This window comes from Maniola jurtina, chromosome 14 (assembly GCF_905333055.1).
Source record: "Maniola jurtina chromosome 14, ilManJurt1.1, whole genome shotgun sequence".
Taxonomy (NCBI): Eukaryota; Metazoa; Arthropoda; class Insecta; order Lepidoptera; family Nymphalidae; genus Maniola; species Maniola jurtina.
Window position 1 is genome coordinate 5,572,683 of NC_060042.1, and position 19,178 is coordinate 5,591,860.

The following is a 19,178-nucleotide window of genomic DNA, read 5'->3' on the forward strand; positions in this document are numbered from 1 at the left end:
TAGACGATTTTAACCTCAATTCAATTGGCATTAGACTGTTCAAGTGTTGCCCCTGAGTTTAACCCGTTAATTATCGCGATAATTATGGCGTTGTTGGGCATTGACGTTAACCTGAATGTAGCCGCATATTTCTAGAGTTAAATTGCCTTACCATTCAGAAATGTTGTACCAGAGTGAACTCTCCACAGTTAAAAGGCAAAGTTCGGCAAAAACACGTTTCTAAATTTTAAAATATTTCAGTTGTATAAATTCTATGGTTCTTTACTTGTACATAATGATGTATACTGAATAGGAACATTCGCTTGTAATGTAACAGCGCGGATTCAAGACATCGGTGACTGCGTCAAACCGAGCATTATATTGCGAACTTTTGTAATAATAATGATACAGCTCTAACATTGTTGTAGTGATGAGTGTCATAAAAGCGAATGTTCCTTGGGTCAGTACTAATGTTATATAACATGTATATGCCCCTGATCAGTACGCATCCTTAAAAATACAACCGAATGAGTTTGCAAAGTGCGTATAAATTTCATTTCAAGGTGGTGGTTTAAATGAAACAATCACTTAGCGAGAAATATTAAGTATATTTAGCGTTACACTTTATAACACAACAGGTATTTTAATTTATGCTATTATCTATACATGGACTAGCGAGTTATGGCGTCAGTTCGACATTATGTTATATTACAAGTAACTGAAGCTAAAATACATTCTTGTGTAGATCAACTAATTTTGAAACATATAGGACAATTGTACGGGAATAAAAATTATTGAGCTTCTCCACATCAAGCGTACAAATACTCGGTTGGTGTGATGTGCCTCGAGGTTGTTCGACAGAGGCAACGTGCACCGTAACAACCACGAGGCACGGCCACACTTACCGCGCATTTGTAGCACAAGATTATCCCATAAGGACAAATGCTTATATGCACTTGGTGTGGACACAACATTCAGGAAACCATCTACCTTCTACAGGTAAATAACACTTTAAGACTAAAATAATCTGATCTTAGTTTTGATCATACCGTTATTTAATAAAGCTTTCATTTAAGTATCTAGTTCATTAATATCGTAAAATAGTAAAAATACAGGACTACAGTATATTCTCTCTATAACAGCTAACTAATCGTAATCATGTTCTTTAGTACTGATAGCAAAATGTCTTTTACAAAAAATTCAATTACTTACTATGAAACTAGTTTAATAAATTGATAATCCATAATCGAATTATGCCTAATTAAGTACGATTTTTTAAAAATTGTGCTTAAATAATTTAAAAAAAGGTAACAGAAAATAATAAAACAATAACTTAAAATATAGCCTCAAAGCTTAAGCCTCAAACTGATAAGGATCCATAAGTAATTCATTGAAAAATACTTTAGGGGCTCCCACACGATTATTCTAACAGAAATATTACATTTTGTTGCAATAGTCGCTTTCACCCCAATATGACAAATTCAGTAATATCAAGGTATTGTTGTATAACAAAAAATATTAAAATTACCTCATACAGTTAAAAACACACTCTGTATGAGGTAATTTTAATATTTTTCATAAATTTTTATATTACAAATGTTATATAACATCTGTAATATGTAAGCACCTTTACATAATTAAACATGATAAGAACTTTCTTAGAAGTTAATTTTGCTCTTTTACCTTTTAAAATACGACTATTCTAATGAATCGTTTATTTACTAATAAAAATAGTTTTACGATGTACATTACTTGCGGATGAAGGTAAAAGGCACAAGGATATAACAGTTACGGAGTGGAGCTCCATAATTTGATTGAAACGTCGACTTGAGGCTTTTACCGACATTGTATATTATAAACAGTCCATATTTTTGCTATAATTGTAATAATAACAGATAACAAAAGGTAGCTCTCTTCTTCGTTTCTTGTTTGGTGGCTAAAGGTAGGCTTTTGATACCATTAACAAGTGACGTATTTCTACAAATGACACTAAAAATCAAAAACCGTGTAAGTGTGTCATCTGTTTCATATTATCATTTTATCAATAAAATTATAGCAAATATTTCTTAAAGATACTGTTACAATATTTCTGGAAGACAATCTGGCTTACTACGTCTGTATAATGAAATATATACCTATAGGTACTAGTAATTACAAGCATCATAGCACTTATTAGTCAAAAATTGTTTGGCTGATTGTCTAGAATAAGACAGTAATTGAGTCTATGGTTTTATTGATGTAAGCTTATAAACTACTACTAAAACGGTGGCATATATTTTAAACTACCCGGAATTTTGGTGAAACAAATGCCAGCATAAAGCTTCTTCGTGTTTCGGGTACTTTAACATGAGGTACGGGGTCCTATGAATGTAATTTCGCCATAGCTTACTAGCCTTCAATATTAGTAGGTACTAAGTACATAATATAAAGTAAGATGTGACAAAGGTGAAGAATGATGTAATGTGAATGTGAAAAAAGTGAGATGTGATGTATATAGTTTAAAAACAATATATATAGGTACTTGAACATTAAATACTGATGTTTGATAATAATCTTAGTTTAACTATAGTTTATTTTTAATTACATGTAATTATGTAAGGGTTTTGACTAACTAGTATGTGCGTTTATTTAAGTACAGTATCGGTTTTAACAATTGACACTATTTCAGTAACAATTCCATGTTTTAGAGGTCTCTAATTAATATTAGTTAGAAATATTTCAACAATACCGGTATTATAAATGTAAGGAATCTCGTAAGATTGAGTTAATTATGGACGAGAATACTTAAATCAATAATTAGAGTTCTCAGAAGCCTGGAAGAAAACTGAAAAGTATGTACCTTATATCTCCATGTACAGGTGTTATTGATAAATAATACTATTACCATGTAAAGGTACTATTACCATGGTATCTCCATGTAAAGGTGTTATTGATAAATAAAACCAACACAATAAATTCACAGATAAATAATATATTGATAAATAAGTTTTTATAACTTTGCCGTCATCATGGAACCTAAATCCATGATTTTTTCCCTACTTAAAGGCGTAAACCACATCACAATGCTGTGGTATGTCGTGACGCAACAGAAAGCGATCGGAGGATTTAATAAACATGTATTTGTAAGAACACGTACATATATTACGTAAATTGATCGGCAAAAAATACGATATCGATCGTCTGTTGCTTACACGTTTACTCGATTTTGTTTCATCACACATGTCGATCGTCAAAAATCGAGTAAATCCGTAGGTACCTTAACGCACTGACTCTTGCGTTGCATTCCGATTAATCGGTCATCGAGGTCGATTGCATTTAAGTACACTACAACACTAATTTGTCTGCACCTTCATACATTTTACTTTTAATGACGTCATAAGTCACTACCCGCACTACTATCTACTCTACCACGTCACTTCATATCGTAATATTTACGTAGTGATTGACTAGGTTCAAACATCGATCACAGCACCTAAAATTGAAATGTTAACATTTCTCAAGACGGTTTACCGTAGTAAGGCAGCTTTAGAAATACAACTTTACAACTACCCGGGTCTCAACTCACAGCTGACAATCAGCGCCCTGCATCGTATATGCATTTGCGCATATGATGCACGTCAGAAGGCTGAGCTGTACACCAATTCAAGGTGGTGTCACAGATAAACATATAAATTAAGTACAATTGTGTTGTTTGTTTGTGACACAACCATTGAATAAATTCATTTTCTTTCTTTACAGTAATAATAGTAGAAACAGTGTAAGGTTTAGGAATTTTAAAAATTGCCTCAAAGATTTACAGCCACATGACAATGGCAATCACCATGCCTACATACATGGCTGGCACACATTATTGGCTAGAACGTACAGTAGCAGCAAGAATGCCGTGAGTTCAGTCAATTACAACAATTGCAATTGTCGCTATGTAATAATCACAACTTTCGTGTTAGCTCTATAGTTTAATGCACTAGTGCATATTGCATAAGTTCGTTCGCACTTTTTCGTATAACTTTTTCCAATACCTATTCTGTTACTTCGTCAAGCTAAATCGTTCGTTAAGTAAACGTTGGTGGCAATGGAGATTAAAATTCAGATTGAATTGGAGATCATTGACTAATATCATCGCAATTTATATTTTCATACTGAGAAATCTTTGTAAAATTTAATTTTAAAATCTAATTAAGTAAATATTTTTTATAAGCTCTACAATACGTCCCGTGTGTAATTTTTTATCAAATTATTATCTTAAAGATAATAAAAGCAATATGTCTTTTCTATGTTTCATAAGCTAAAGATTAAGCAATAACATTTACCTACTTAGATAAACGAAGATGTTTAAAAATTGAACTTTTGATATTAAATTGAAAACTAATAGGTAAAAATCTAACAAGCTTTAATTTATATGTATGAATAAAAAGTAATAAATAATCCAATGTAATGCAGACATACCTTTCAAATTCTAAAGTTAAGGTTTACACGAAAATAGAATATAACATTTCATATCTAATAATTCAATATGACATCGCTAATTACTTTACTACGTGAATCACAACGGACTTATAATGTTATTTCAATGTGGACGTGTTATTTCACAAAAATTATATAACATGTTACATAGTCTGGACAGAACTTTCTGCTATTTACTTACAGATTAATGTTAACTAAGCTCACAACAATATTTTCGCAATAATTTAACACAACCCAAATTAGTTAAATTTTTTAAAAACGCTGGACTTGAAGCAGCGTCTAGTCAAGTGATAGCCACACACCGTCAAGTGTGCATGACATCATGCACACTGATAGCGATACACGGTCAAGTTTATAATGCCCGGCAAACAACTTGGATCTGAAGCAGTGTAGTGGGAGAAAGTTGACGAATCCAGGAATCAAGAGTCGACGTATCAACCAATCGCGTGCAGCCGCTCCGTCTGATCAACCAATCGCGTGTTCCCGCCATTCGTCAGCCAATCGCGTCAATGAGCTACTTTTTAGCTGGGCACTGTACTAGACGCTGCTTCAAGTCCGCTGCAAACTTGACCGGTAAACTTGATCGTGTATGGCCAGCGTTTGCAACAAAAAATTATCAATATACATTAAGTACCTACATTTAATGAGGGAAATATATGTGTAATTATTATATAAAATGCATTGTACTAGTAAATAATACAGTTTACACTAAAAACTATTCATTAGTTCATTAGCTATGTGACCTATTTTATTCATATAAAACTAAGTAAAAAATCTTGTACTAAATTAAATGAAACTAAAACAGGATATTGTGCGTAAATAGTAATGATGGAATATCAAAGATACAAGCTAGATTCAAGCGAGCAGGTAACCAACGTTGGCACAAAACTTCGATATTTCATAATCCTAAACACGTAAGTGGATAGCCAATGTTGGATCAGACATTGGTCCCAATATTTAACCTAAGTCCCCTTAATGATTACCTAAAAGTCCATACAGGTTAGTGAAGAAAAGGTTTCAATGTGGTTATGCAAATATACATACGTACAATAAATAAAATTGATTACTTACATCTAATGATCGGTTTAAAATTAAATAACTATATAATATTATAAGTAACTTGAATACTGTTTGTTTAATTAAAACACTCAGGTTTTGACTAGACTTGTCGTTTTCATAGATTTTCTTAACAATTTTATTTATATTTAATAGTTTACAAAAAAATAGCTGGTACTACTTCAAAGTAACTAATAGAAAAACGCAACTATAAGTAACTTTTTCTATGGACCACACAAAATTCAACTAAAATTGATTTAAAAAAAAATGACTTCAATTGATTTAAGTTATTTTTTGCAAAAACAAAACTAAAATGCACTAAAACAAGACTGCAATGACTAAAATTAAAAGTGCTTTCCTTTTCATAATGTTTTCTTTAGAAAAAGATGGTATGCAGCACTGTCAATGTCGCAGCAAAATGGCACAAGCCGCGAGTTGACCAACTCCCTTAGGCATATACTAATGCCGGGAGATGTTAAAACTACAACTCAATTATACTATTTCAATAAACAAATCCAGTAATATCATAGAATACTGAGCATTTGATAATATTACCCAATAGAACCTAAGCGGTAAGTTGGCTAACTCATACGCATGGCTAAGGTTTGGAATACTCTTTCGCGATCTGTGTTTCCTATCAATTACAATCCGAGTATCTTTAAAACAAGAGTGAATATAGGCCCCTTCTAGGTAAACGCGTCCCATCTTGACCACATCATCACTTTCCATCAGGTGTGATTGTGGTCAAGTGCTTGCTTATGTAGTGAATAAAAAAAATCCCGGCTTATGCCATTTCGCTATAACATCAATTTAGTTACAATTTTATTCACAACAAAACACTAATATGTTAAAAATAAAATATAACAAAATAATAATCAATCTTCAAATTGTAAATAACTTCCTAACAAAAATAAATTCTTTGGTGTAAAAATACATAAAATTATTATCTATAATAATAATAAATAAGTAAAAAATAAACATTATTCTTTTCGGGAATGACTATATGACTAAAACTTACCTTTATTACCCTTTCAAAGAAAAAGAGGGTAGTAATGAAACATTTTAAAACGTACAATGAATGATATTTATAACTCAGGTTACTTTAAGTACTATGTATTTTTGAGTTAAATTAGTTTTAGTATTTTAAAATACTGCATTTTTTGGTTATTATCACCATGAATTTACAATATGCGATGAGTTTCTAATATGGTATGCACAAATGGACCACTCGCCACATCCATACATGCCCCTTGTACCCATGACTTTGTTCATACGGATTCCATATTTTTTTTGCATAATAAATCTTACGGAATACGTAATGGCGCATACTTTGAATATAGAACTATTCATACCGTGTGTTTGTACTGGTATAAAATGTAAGCACTTTTAATCGTATGAAAGGTTCTATACTGTACTTTATCCACGGAGAGAAGTTAAGATAGCGCTCTCTCTGTTGCGTAATTTCATAGACAAAATGAGATCTGAGGTATTTCACAAAACCTTCGAAAACAAAGTTTCGTTTGTGATTGGCTGGTGACTCAAAATGGTCAACGCCTAAGATGTTTGTCTCTGTCATTTATATGGGATTACGTAACAGAGAGAGCGCTATACTACCTTCTTTCCGTGGAAAGAGTATAATGTAAGCGCCTAAAGACATTTTACTTTGAAAAAGTGGATGTCTGGCGCATGTGGCTTTCGTATTTGATTAACTTTATTGGTTCATAATACTGAATTGTATATTTTTTCAATTGGAAATAAACAATGTAAACATAATACTCATAATATTTAGTGGTATTATTGTACGCTACACACAGCTGATGTGCCGGGCGCGTGGTCGAGAAGCGCACGTCGTCGTTTGATCCCTTCCAAGTAAACTTCTCTGTTGAACAAACCAGCCGCCAGGGGGACGCTGGAATTTTCACAATGGCCGTCTTAATGTCAGCGAAGACTAGCTAATTAGGTACTAGAAGATAGATATTATAGTGCACAAGTTTGCATTCTCTATTCTTTCACATGTGGAAGGATCTTGGAACTCACCGCGTTATTATCCCAAGATAACTCCTACCATTACAGGATTAATGGAAAGGGGTCACGACCCTCAGCAATGAGGAATACGACTATAAAGAGAAAATTATTTCACTCATAGGGGTGTACCATATAACACCGCCAATACTTCTCACGTTCTGCTACTGAGAATTTCTTGACAGAAAACCCCTTTGAAGATACTTTATGCGTCGACGCCTCATGATCACACAAATAATATAAATGGCAAAGTTTGGGACAGAAAAACGGATTAATTGATAGCTTCAACTTTTGATTCATTAAGTTAAAAATCGAAGAATCGAGAAGAATCAAAGGTAGGTGTAACTTACATATCGGTGCCAGGGCGTAGCGCAGCAGAGAACAACGCCCAAACCGGCTTGTGGTCGCTCGTCACCACGGACTGCACTGAGTTGTACGCGATGCACTTCAGACCCGATGGAGTGGGTGCGCTGGTCATTCGCCTTAGCCCTAGAGTAATTTGCGAGTAGAGAGAGAGAGCAATACAAGAGTCATATAATAGGTAAATTATCGATTGAATTAAAAAAGCACATCAGATCATTGTGGTATTTTATAGAAGCTCGTATACGAAGCGCGTGTTTTGACGTTTGATAAAAAGATACTGATTTGACTATTTGTTAAACACTGGATTGCAAATTGCGTTGACATCTCAATTGGTGTAGTTGTGTGTGTGTGTGTGTGTGTGTGTGTGTGTGTGTGTGTGTGTGTGTGTGTGTGTGTGTGTGTGTGTGTGTGCGTGCATGCGTGCGAAGGTGCGTGAGTTTATATAGTTTTTGAAAATTGAATATTGCCAGTCAGACAGTGTGTTTACCTGCAAATGCAGACGTCGAATTGGCGCCCATAGATCTAGCCTTGTACAGTATTCGATCTGTATACGCCGGCGCTCTCTGTTTACTGGACGTATCAAACTGTTGACTTCCTGGATCGTACTGAAAATAATCATTTGTTAAGTAAATAATATTGTTATTGATAAGTAAATATGAATAATGTAAATGAGACTGTTAGTTCAATAAATATATGATTCCGTTATGTTACCGCCACTCTATGATAGCTGAAGTGGCAACGCAAACAATGTTATCACCAACACCAGTACCAGTTGTAGATTCTTTTGACGATTCAAAAGCACTTGAATTTATTTGAATAATATAAAAATCTTTCTATTCATATTTATTTAGGGTGCCTGTCCATTCAAGCGGAGTGGAGTGGAATTGCGGAAGCGTACAAAACCCCCTTTCTCTGAACACAGCAGTACTCCGCCACATGCAAATTTGCTTCTTTACCCAGCTCTGCATACATTCCGCGGTTCGAATATAATCTCCGCATTGCTGAAGCTATATCTAATTGGGCAGAGCGGAGATGTGAACTTATTGCAAGTTTTTTGATTAATATTTTCCTAGCTTCGATTCTCTTGGCTACAGTAAATCAGCATTCTTACGAGGGGTTTGAAGACACGAACACAAAAAGATAAAGAAGAATCGTAAGAAACAAACACTACATTGGATCAGATGCAGTGCACAGTCACTTTAAAAGCTTACCTTTTCTTTATAGTCGTATTCCTTATTGCTGAGGATCGCGATTCCTCTCACATAAAGATAGGAGTTTATTTATTTATTTACAGACTAGTGTTTGGCTGCAATCAGACCTTCAGCCTAAGATGCAGCATTGCAGGTTGCCTACAAGATGCTTATTTACTCTTGACTTGAGTATGGAGGATATAGAGATACCAACATTAAAAGTGGAGGATGCCGGAACAGTGTTCCATATCCTAGCAGCTCGAATAAGAAACGAGGAGGCAAATCGCTTCGTACGTGTCCGTGAGTTCATATGAGGAAGACGTGATACGGTGGGTTCTCAGATCCTTCCGCATTAAACCTTACCTTGTAAGTAGGAGGGAAAGTTATGGGCGCTTCTCGGAAATCCCGGAAAGCGGCTCCGTCTTCCAGAACTACGGTTAGTTGGTCTGCGTGAAGAAGCCCATGAGGTAAATGTGCTGGTAAAGGAAACTGGAAACAAAATAAAAGGTAATTAATTGAAGTAGTAATTAATTAAGTAAAGTTAATAACGTTTATTTGTTTGTCCACCTGCTGGATATATCAATATTATAGTGCCCGACAAACAACTTGAGCAATGTCGCGATTGGCTGGCGAATGGCGGGTGCACGCGATTGGTTGATCAGTCGGCGCGAGTGCACGCGATTGGTTGATACGTCGACTTTCGTTTCACAGATTCGCCAACTTTCTCCCTGCTTCAGGTCCAAGTTGTTTGCCGGGCACTATACTAGTCTAAGGTAGCCTAGTGGTTAAAACGTCGAGGGTCCGGGGTTCGATCCTGTGCACGCACCTCTAACTTTTCGTAGTTACGTGCGTTCTAAACGAGGTGGAGGGAGCCGCTGCATATAAGAGACAGAAGACCGTGAAATTCAAACATCCTTACATGTGGGGCCACATTAACCCGTTAATCGTCGGAACAGGAAATCTAGCAGGAAACATCCTGTTAGAGTGGCGGAGCATTAAATAGACTTATTTTTAGCTGTGGATCTCTATCAGTTAAGACTAAAATATGGCGATAAATAGTTTTTTTATGAGAAGAATTAAAGAACTTGACTTTCCTTACTTTTGTTTGTTCTATCCATCTTAAAACGGCTGCCCTTGGTTCACCTAATCTAAAGTTGAGGTCACCACACCAGAACACATAGTCGAAATTGCTTGTGACATCTAAAAGGAAAATATGTCGATGAAACAAATAATGTTTATTACCCAAGTGCGGCAAAACCCAAAGGAGGGTTATTTTAACCGACTTCCAAAAAGGAGGTGGTTCTCAATTCAGCGCGTTTTTTTTTTGATGTATGTACACTGAGTTTTTCTTGGTTTCTGGACCGATTTGCAAAAATTTAGATAACAAAAAACCGATTTCCAAAACCACTACAAAGTAAAAAATAATTTTTGTTTCTCTGCATGTATGATGTATGAAGTCGGGCGAGCATAATAAAGGAAACTAGAAATCTAAGAGTGAAACTCGCCCGACTTCATACATGTAAATTTGTTCGATTTTGATCAAACTTATCTCAGTTTTATAAGACTGACTTTAAAGCTTTTGATCTGCAATGTATATCGCAATGTATGTATGTCGCAAGGCAATGAGGATACCACGAACTTTCTTGGGATATCAGGATATCCTTGCAACCATTTCCCTGCGACCAATAAACCAATCAATTGCTAACTTACAATAAAATAAAAATTTATTAAGATGAACCAACCTTTACTTCTATGCCTGCACGGCAAATTTTTCGGCAAATCAATAGACCGTATTATCCTTTTAATATCTGACAGTCTCTCCTTAACTTTCTCTTGATGAGCGGTCAAATGGGCAGTAACAAATAGAAACGTAGAACCAAACAACGCGAAGGATATTGCCACGGCCCCTTTAGTTCGAAACGCAGTTCCCGGACGGACAGACAGACTTGCATCTTCTGGCAACGAACAGAACCAAATAAGATCCCTTCGTATGAAAATTGTTAAGTGAATTGTACCTGGAACAAATTAGACAAATTACAGATATAGGTCACATAACAGCCTTTTTTTAAACATTAAGTACTACCTATAACTCTTTTCTTTTTCGCAGATACTTTCATTAAAAAACTATTCGAGGCCCGCAAAGACATGCGCGTGAATTTAGATTTTGAAAAATCCTGGGAACTCTTTGATTTTCCGAGATGTCACTCTTTAAGTCTTTAATGATATCTATTATCCATGCTAAAAAAATTGTAGTGTGATTGATGACTAAACAATCACACTTTCACAATTTATAATATGGCTAGTGACGCCATCATAAAATGCAGGAAAATCCTTCTAACAACACAATAAATTACCATCTCTAGTGGACAACTTATCCTTGAAAATTTATTTGATATAAGCTTATAAGACAAACATTACATCATAATACCAACAGTTTACTCTCATTCTATGACTTCCACATAACAATTAGGTGTTGTGATATCATTGTTCTGTAATCAAGGCATTAAATAATAATGAAATTAGAAATCTTTTGTAGAACAATCAATAGAAACAAACAGAAAGAAAACTGAGATTTTATTAAAAAAAATATGCCAAATACTGACATTTCCAATGGATTTTCCTAAAATTTTATATCATACAAGCCTTATTACCAATAATTATTTATTACTAACAAAATGGAAAAAAACCAGCCAAATTGGTCAAGATGTTCTCAAGTGATGTTCCTACATGTGGAAATGGATTTTTATATGAGTATATATGTATATAGTAAAAGATTATTATTACCTAAGTAATAAGAATGTAGTAGTAAATGTGATGGACCCAAAACCTCTTGTATTGTTATTTCCCATTCAGTCCTTTCAGAGTATGACTCTTGCGTGCCAATGGCGAAAATGTCTGGAACATGTTCCACTTGATTGGGAAAAATAAAATCCGCCAGCTCCCTTAAAATAACAAATTAACAATTAATTTTTATTTTGAGTTTTTATTCTTTTATGGCCAAAATGAGTAATCAATCTATCTGTAATCTATCGATCTATCGCTGTTACTTAGCGACATTGTCATTTGTTGAAAACTGTATGGTCTTTCTCAATCTGTTCTTTAATAATGTTGCTAAATAGGAACTTATTGATAGATTATTACATACAGCTTGCAGTTTATTAATTTATTTAGTTAGACCATTAGTGGTTTGATGTTCTTCATAAGCAAGTCAAACACTTTGGTTATATGGGACATTTTACTCCAAAATTAGCCATTAGTTTTAAGTAGAATAAGATAATTTATTTGTTTTTAAGAGTATGCAAATTAGACACCAAGAAATAGAAAAGTAAAGAAGCAATATTATCTATACTTTCATTCTCTGTCCAAAAAGCTGTAAAATATTAATTAAAAAATTGGTTGAGTTAGAAATATACCTTGGTGGTGCTTGTCCATTCATATTCCATGTACCAATGAATATTCTCACTTCTCGATCAGGGAAAACATGTTCCAATTCTGCTGCACCTAACAGTGAATGTGATGCCAACCTTCCATACAAATAGTTCCTGAAAGAAGGATTCATTTTGGAATTTACACATAAATTATGTATTAATAAGGTATTAAGTACATAATATGATTCCTAAATAGTTTTTTAGTTTGGTTAGTCATTAAAAGTTTTTAATACATTTTAATTACATTTAGTATATGTAAAGAAACATATTTCAGTTAACTGGTTAATAGCTAACATGACACAAAAGCAATGCTCCAAAGCAAAGGTTGCTTAAATCTTAGTTGATAGGATAATTTTGAATTTTGATCAGTATTCAATTTCCAGTTAATGTATGATAATGTATTGAAAACAAAAGAATTTATGCACTCAATACAGTCCAGTTCCAATTAAAATAAGTAAATTTGAACAGGGTATAGTTGACCATACCTCTGCCTTGCCTCCTGTGTGGGTATAAGCCTCAGCACCTGTGCAGCAAGCAGGGAATTGCGAGCCAAGCTGTCAGTGCTCCCCGCGCGAGAAGCTGACCGAGTGATTGTAGACTTGCTCCTAATTGAATGACATGGTATACATGGACATTAACATTACATGACATGTAGTTTGAGGTTGTAGCATATTATGCATGGGAACATTGTATAGGATTAGATTACAGAATCATCAATATAGCTGTGAAGTGACCCTGATCCTGATGACATCATGATTTGAGTAAGAGAGCAATTAATGTGAGAGATGTAGCGAGAGAGCAGAAGGACGAATTGAAGAATTTGAATTGGTAACTAAAGAAATGATATTAATATGCTACAACCTTGTATTCATTTGCATATTTAATAGCTATAATCTTTAAATAAAAACTTCATACCTTCGTTTTCGGTCTAATGAACTGCTTCTATCACTCTCTGGAGAGGATGAGCGGTACAAGGGTTTTGTATCATTGGTTATCAAATGATCTGCAGACAGCCTCTTAACAAATAACTTACTCTTTGGTTTAATACCTTCAAATGAACCTGAATGTTCGAAATACTTTTTCGTCTCAACACTTTTAGGGAAATTTACAGTTACTTTAGGGATCTCCTCACTTTTTGTTTGAGACACTGTGTGATCGCTTAAACTATTGTTACTGGAATTATTCACTGGACTACTTGGCCTTGACACTGAATCTTCTTTAGAAGATTGAGGTTCCATTAAACTTTTCGGTCGAGATCTTCTGAAGAATGTTTTACAACATTTAGGGTTGTTTTCATCGTCGTTATAGTTTCGATTGGAACTATCACTAACATGTTCACTATTTGAATTCTGGCGATGATGACTGTTATCCACACATGCCTCGGAATAGTGTGCACTTTGTGCTATAAAAGGATCAGCTGGGGACATAGGACGTGAGTGGGACTGGCCAAATTCTTCATTGGAATCCGTATCGACATAGCAGCCAACTTTGGGAGATTTCTTCACGAACAAACGTTTCCGTAGGGATAATTTTTGCTTGGTTCTGGTGGGTGACGTTGTCATGTTTGGTTTAAAACCACTTTAATGACTAATTTAAGTTACTAATTACATTTTTACTAAATATAGACAACATAACCTACAATATTCCTTTGTGTCATTTTGTCATCTGCCAAAATCAAATTGACATCAGCTGGGCAGAGATACGTTCAATAATCACTCTCTTGATATTGATCTAAACTATATTGATATGGATCCTTTCATTTTAAAATTTTAAATTATAATAAAAACTAACTACGTGTAAACATGAATGTATTGTTTTTGTTTGCATTAAATCCGTTACTATGGCAACAGGCAACTAGTTGTGGACAAGTCACAAGAGCCATAGAGATATGATTATAAGACTAGAGCGGACCACAGTAGGTAGGTAATTATTCACTCTGGCAAGACGTTTAACATACATAAAGGCGTCATTAGGCTGTCTACAAACAAACCTAGAGACCAGCAACTACTATTATCCATTAATGATTTTCATGATTTTAGACTCATTTCGTGGTTTAACGAGAATGTAAAATTGTAGGTAGATCGACAAGTAAAACTCATCAAATTAATCGTGGTAGGTAGTTACCTAAATACACTAAACAATATGTGCTTACCCGTTATCTAGAGTAAGTACCAATTTTGTAGGATTGTTCATTAGCTTAGTCCTCGTAGACAGATTGCAATGGAAGACAAACGCATTTTTGAGTCAATAAAGTTATATTAGGGCGTAAATTTTACACATGGCAGCCAGTAACAAAAGCAAATTAGTCTGTCTTGAAGTGGCGCTGCCAGAACGGGTCCCTGGTACAAGTAGATTTAGCCCTGTGAACGGTGGATTTGGCGACAAATTCCCTCCTACCACTGATTGTATGCCGTCACCTGTAAACCATACCTAAGCTTAAAAACCGGCCAAGTGCGAGTCAGACCCGCGCACCTAGGGTTCGGGTATTTTTCCGATATTTTGCACGATAAATCCCTTTCATATTATGATACCCCACTTGGTATAGTTATCTTACTTTGAAAATTGAAACACGTTTTATTTTTTAAAGATGTAACCACAAATTCGCGGTTTTCGAATTTTTTACTTTACTTGTGCTATAAGACCTAGGTACCAAACCAACATGTCAAATTTCATGATTCTGGGCCAACGGGAAGCACCCTATAGGTTTTCTGGACAGACACGGCAGACGGACAGACGGACAGATAGACAGACATGCAGACAGACAACAAAGAGATACGTAAGGAGAAACGGAACCCTCCTCCGGGTTCCGTTTCTCCTTTTGAGATAGGTACGATTTATTGGTACAGAGGTAGCTTGCGTCCCAACTTGGGAACTTTTCATCCTGGGAAAGCAAAGCAAGGTTTTTTAAAAGTCTCATGTGATTTTAAAAAAAACCTAAAACCACGCGCACGAAGTCGCGGGCATCAGCTAGTTTACTATAAAATACCTATTTTAGTTAGTTAGTAGTATACTTACCAATATTACAGAGATCGTTAGTGCAAGCTCGATAATATGTTCGAAATGTAGTGTCCGTCACATCATGGTTGAGGTAATCTGGTACATCTTCACAACCACGGATGAAACTGGCCACGACGCCAGAGGGGTCCTACGAATTAAAACTGGTCAAGTGCGTTTTATCGAACACGCAGGTAGAGTTCCGTAGCTAATTCCTAAAAACTTTGGCGGTTAGATACCTACCTACTACTACCTACCTACTCGGTATCCTGAAATTTTATTTTCCAAAATATACACCCTTCGGGTACGGAACTCTAAAAATGATCATTGAACTCTTTCGATTAGGGTAGTCAGTGCATTTATGCCTCTATGCCCGGCACGCGTAAAGTAAAACTTATTTTAATATAATCGATCGGAACACGTATACGAGTATGTAGGTAGTAGGTACCCGTTTAGATCCAGGCTTTTAGGAACGTTTAGGCTAGTTTCAACTTTCATGACAGGAATAGTGTAACTAGGTATACCACGCGACATTATTGTGTTAGCTGTATAGACGAAGCGATTTGTTTCCTTGGTGAAATTAACCTCTATCCTATCACTTAGTGAAATGAAATTAATTAATTGGTATTTTGGTGTTGTGTCAACGTAACTACATTAAATAAGTACCTACCTTTTCAGGTTTTTAACGCATTTAGTCTACGAGCTAGAGATTTGTGACAAGCGGGCAGACAGACAGACAAACAGCTTTTAGGCTTTGGATATGGAACCCTAAAAACTACAATAAAGATAGCTTCTTACAGTTTCCTTTTTGGATTCGCGGTTTACGGTAGTGGGGCAATAAATTAAATGAATGTCGCCTAAAGAGAAAAGGGTAACACTTTTCCACATTGGTAGCAAATGCGCAACAGCTAAGCTTTCGCTGGGCGCTCACAAGAAAAGTCGGCAGATACACTTAGGTGCTACGTACAATGTTAATGAGGCAAAATTTTCCAAGCATACGTGTACCTACTTACCTACTTACTTATCTACTTGGATGAATTATCTATTAGCTACAGCTAAAGGAAAGAAAAATGTAGGATTTCCTACAATATCAGTAAAAGTTAAATGGAACTTATCTAAATTCTACACACGAAGTAGGTAAGTACCTGCCTATAAAGTATGCCACATAGCGATCATTGTGTTATATTGCTTATTGCTGAGGGTCGAGACAGCAGCTAACATGCAGCATGTGATATGCACCGACCGCCCTCCCACTGCTAAACATGCAGGAAAAGCCAGCCACCAAGCAAACAATACGCACTAACACTACGCAGCACCACAGAAATCCGTCGAGTGCGTCGAGTGGTTTTGGGATTTTCGTTCCTTGTACTTCATGAATCAAGACTTAAGTATTACCCACCTGTCCTCTGACAGCTAATATTTTAATTCAAATTAAGTACATAACAAAAAAACTTACGACAAACTCCTGTCGCATGATTGTGCAATATTTGTATCGACAGTCCACTCTCCGTGTAGTGTTCGTTATCACCAAGCAGGATGTGTCGGTGTCGACTGACGAGAACCCGCATGCGTAACATCGGAATGTGCCTATACAGTGCATAAGATTAGCATTTTTCTTCTTCGACATAGCATTTTAATGATATTGGTAGGTAATTATATAAATCTTTTATAGCTCTATGGATGTATGTGGATCATGGATGAAGTTTGAAAAATCGTTCAGTCAATTTATAACGTCCTCAAAAGTGTGTGAAGTCTGCCAATCTGTACTTGACCAGCGTGGTGAACTATGGCCTGAATTCCTCTCATTATGAGTGGAAATCTATGCCCAGTACAGGGCTGGCGATGGGTTTAGATGACACTACTTTAGACCAACTTCAGAAGACTATAATTCCTATATATGCTGCTCGAAAACTTACTTGTTTCGGTTTCAGGAATACGCTATTTATTTTCACAAGGATGATGATAAAGTTAAAATATTAGACGTATTAAAGCTACTTAATTGGGAATGAACCCCTGGTAAGCCTCTAAGACCAATCCTGTTGGCTACAGTCTGGACTATATAGTGCTGAGTACATAACATAACTGAGTCTAAGGGTTCGGTTTAAAATGTAGGTAGGTATATAAAGTCTAAGATGTCCAAATCAAATTAACAAAGAATAGCGCTATATAAAATTTATTTCAGTCGCCCATAGCCATTTCTAACATATCTCACGAGTATCTACATACTACCAGTGCAGTTACAGGAAAATTATGTTGGAGACAACAATAATAATAACCTATTAATGATTACTTATTAGGTATAATAATAATAAAATAAAGTATAATAATAATTAATAGAGAGTGATATCTAAACGGAAATTAAGTAGAGCAATTCTCCGCATTCAGTGGTAGTTAGGTACCTACTTACGACGAGGACCAACTATGAGTACCTATAGGAAGGGCTATCTAATTAGGTATACATCTAGGCAGATATTAATTCTATACTATCCAGTTACTTAAATTTCTTAAAATTAAACCTACCTGCAGATTGTCCAACAACACAAACTAATAGCAGGAACAATATTTTCGTATACATTTTCTTTGCATTTCACATTAACAATTAATAAGTTGGTACACCTATCACGGAATATATGAATACAATATGAATGCGTTCGTTTATTATCTAAGACTGTCACTAAAATCTATATCTTATCAAATTATTGATTACGCTAATAAGTTTAGTGAATCACAGTGCCAATTGGCTATAATAATCTCTGTAAATAAACACACACAGAGTGCTCCGACAAAAATTCCTAGGTAGGTACCTATAGATAGATAGATAGATAGATAGAAACTCTTTATTGCACACAAAAACACATATAAGGATAACAATACAGTAAGAAGAAAACAGAAAGAAAACAATTGTGTGCAAAGGCGGCCTTATTGCTTGGAGCAATCTCTACCAGGCAACCTTTGCTGAAAGGAGAAGTTCTAGGAAGGAGGTTGGATAGTACCAAGTCGCAAGGATTTTTTTGACAAAGATTTATATATATACTAATAAACATAAAAAAGTAATTATATATATATAATATACTATATTACCTACCTACTTATTAACTCCGTAATCCTGTGGCCACATTGGCGAAAATTCGGCAAATCTTCTGCAAACATTCGTTGTTGGGTCCGGCGACAATCGTATAGTTGACAATCTCGAATGTGGTGGCTACACTAGAGGATTTGCTCAAACTCGATACATTTGCGTAGTGGGGCCACTCCATTATAGGTTTCAGAAAAGAAAGAAACATATATTTACATACCTAAGTAGGTAGTTAACTGAAAGCACAACAGGTAGGTAAGTAACAATAATATATCTAATTCTACCTAGGTAGCTACGGGTTGTAGCTATTCGTAATAAAACCATAAATTCAGCCAATCAAAGTAATTGCGAGAGTCGTAATGATGATCACAACTTCCGTGCTAGCCCTCCAGTTCTCAGTACCGGTAGCAAGTCGCAGTCCAGTCCAGTCCAGGGGCAGTGTCCGGCGGGTATCTTAATAGCCGTTTCACCGACACCCGCGCCCACGTCAACCATCTGTGCGTAATCGATTGCCGAGCAATTACCTCCAGACAACTTGTCTTGCTAACGGAATATATCAGGTGTTCTCGCATTAGATGGATCCTAAGGCTGAGATCTATAGAGCGC

At 35.5% G+C, this 19,178-nt stretch overlaps 2 protein-coding genes across 2 annotated transcripts in view; one reads left to right on the forward strand and one right to left on the reverse strand.

Annotated features, from left to right (window-relative positions):
• LOC123871747 (26S proteasome non-ATPase regulatory subunit 12) overlaps positions 1-19,178 on the forward strand; it is a 38,553-nt gene that overhangs the window by 15,894 nt on the left and 3,481 nt on the right. The window contains exon 12 of the transcript XR_006797333.1: positions 7,483-7,489. The gene's annotated coding sequence lies outside the window, so the exon portion shown is untranslated. The remainder of the gene's footprint in view (positions 1-7,482; positions 7,490-19,178) is intronic.
• LOC123871757 (inositol polyphosphate 5-phosphatase E-like) lies at positions 626-18,172 on the reverse strand. The gene is made up of 14 exons (XM_045915705.1): positions 18,017-18,172; positions 16,953-17,083; positions 15,518-15,647; positions 14,781-14,919; positions 13,418-14,080; positions 12,988-13,107; positions 12,488-12,616; positions 11,859-12,016; positions 10,817-11,089; positions 10,174-10,274; positions 9,438-9,563; positions 8,372-8,489; positions 7,872-8,010; positions 626-7,408 (listed from the first exon to the last, which is right to left on the reverse strand). Exons 1-14 carry the CDS (start codon positions 18,069-18,071, stop codon positions 7,294-7,296), a joined length of 2,397 nt encoding a protein of 798 aa, XP_045771661.1. The 5' UTR covers positions 18,072-18,172; the 3' UTR covers positions 626-7,293.

Excerpts from the sequence above, each read along its gene's own strand:
- LOC123871757 (XM_045915705.1), bottom strand. The coding sequence starts at position 18,071 with ATGTATACGAAAATATTGTTCCTGCTATTAGTTTGTGTTGTTGGACAA. Across the intron at positions 9,564-10,173 it reads GATGGATAGAACAAACAAAA|TTTCCTTTACCAGCACATTT; the intron begins GTAAGGAAAGTC and ends TTTTGTTTCCAG. Across the intron at positions 8,011-8,371 it reads TTCGACGTCTGCATTTGCAG|GGCTAAGGCGAATGACCAGC; the intron begins GTAAACACACTG and ends AAATTACTCTAG.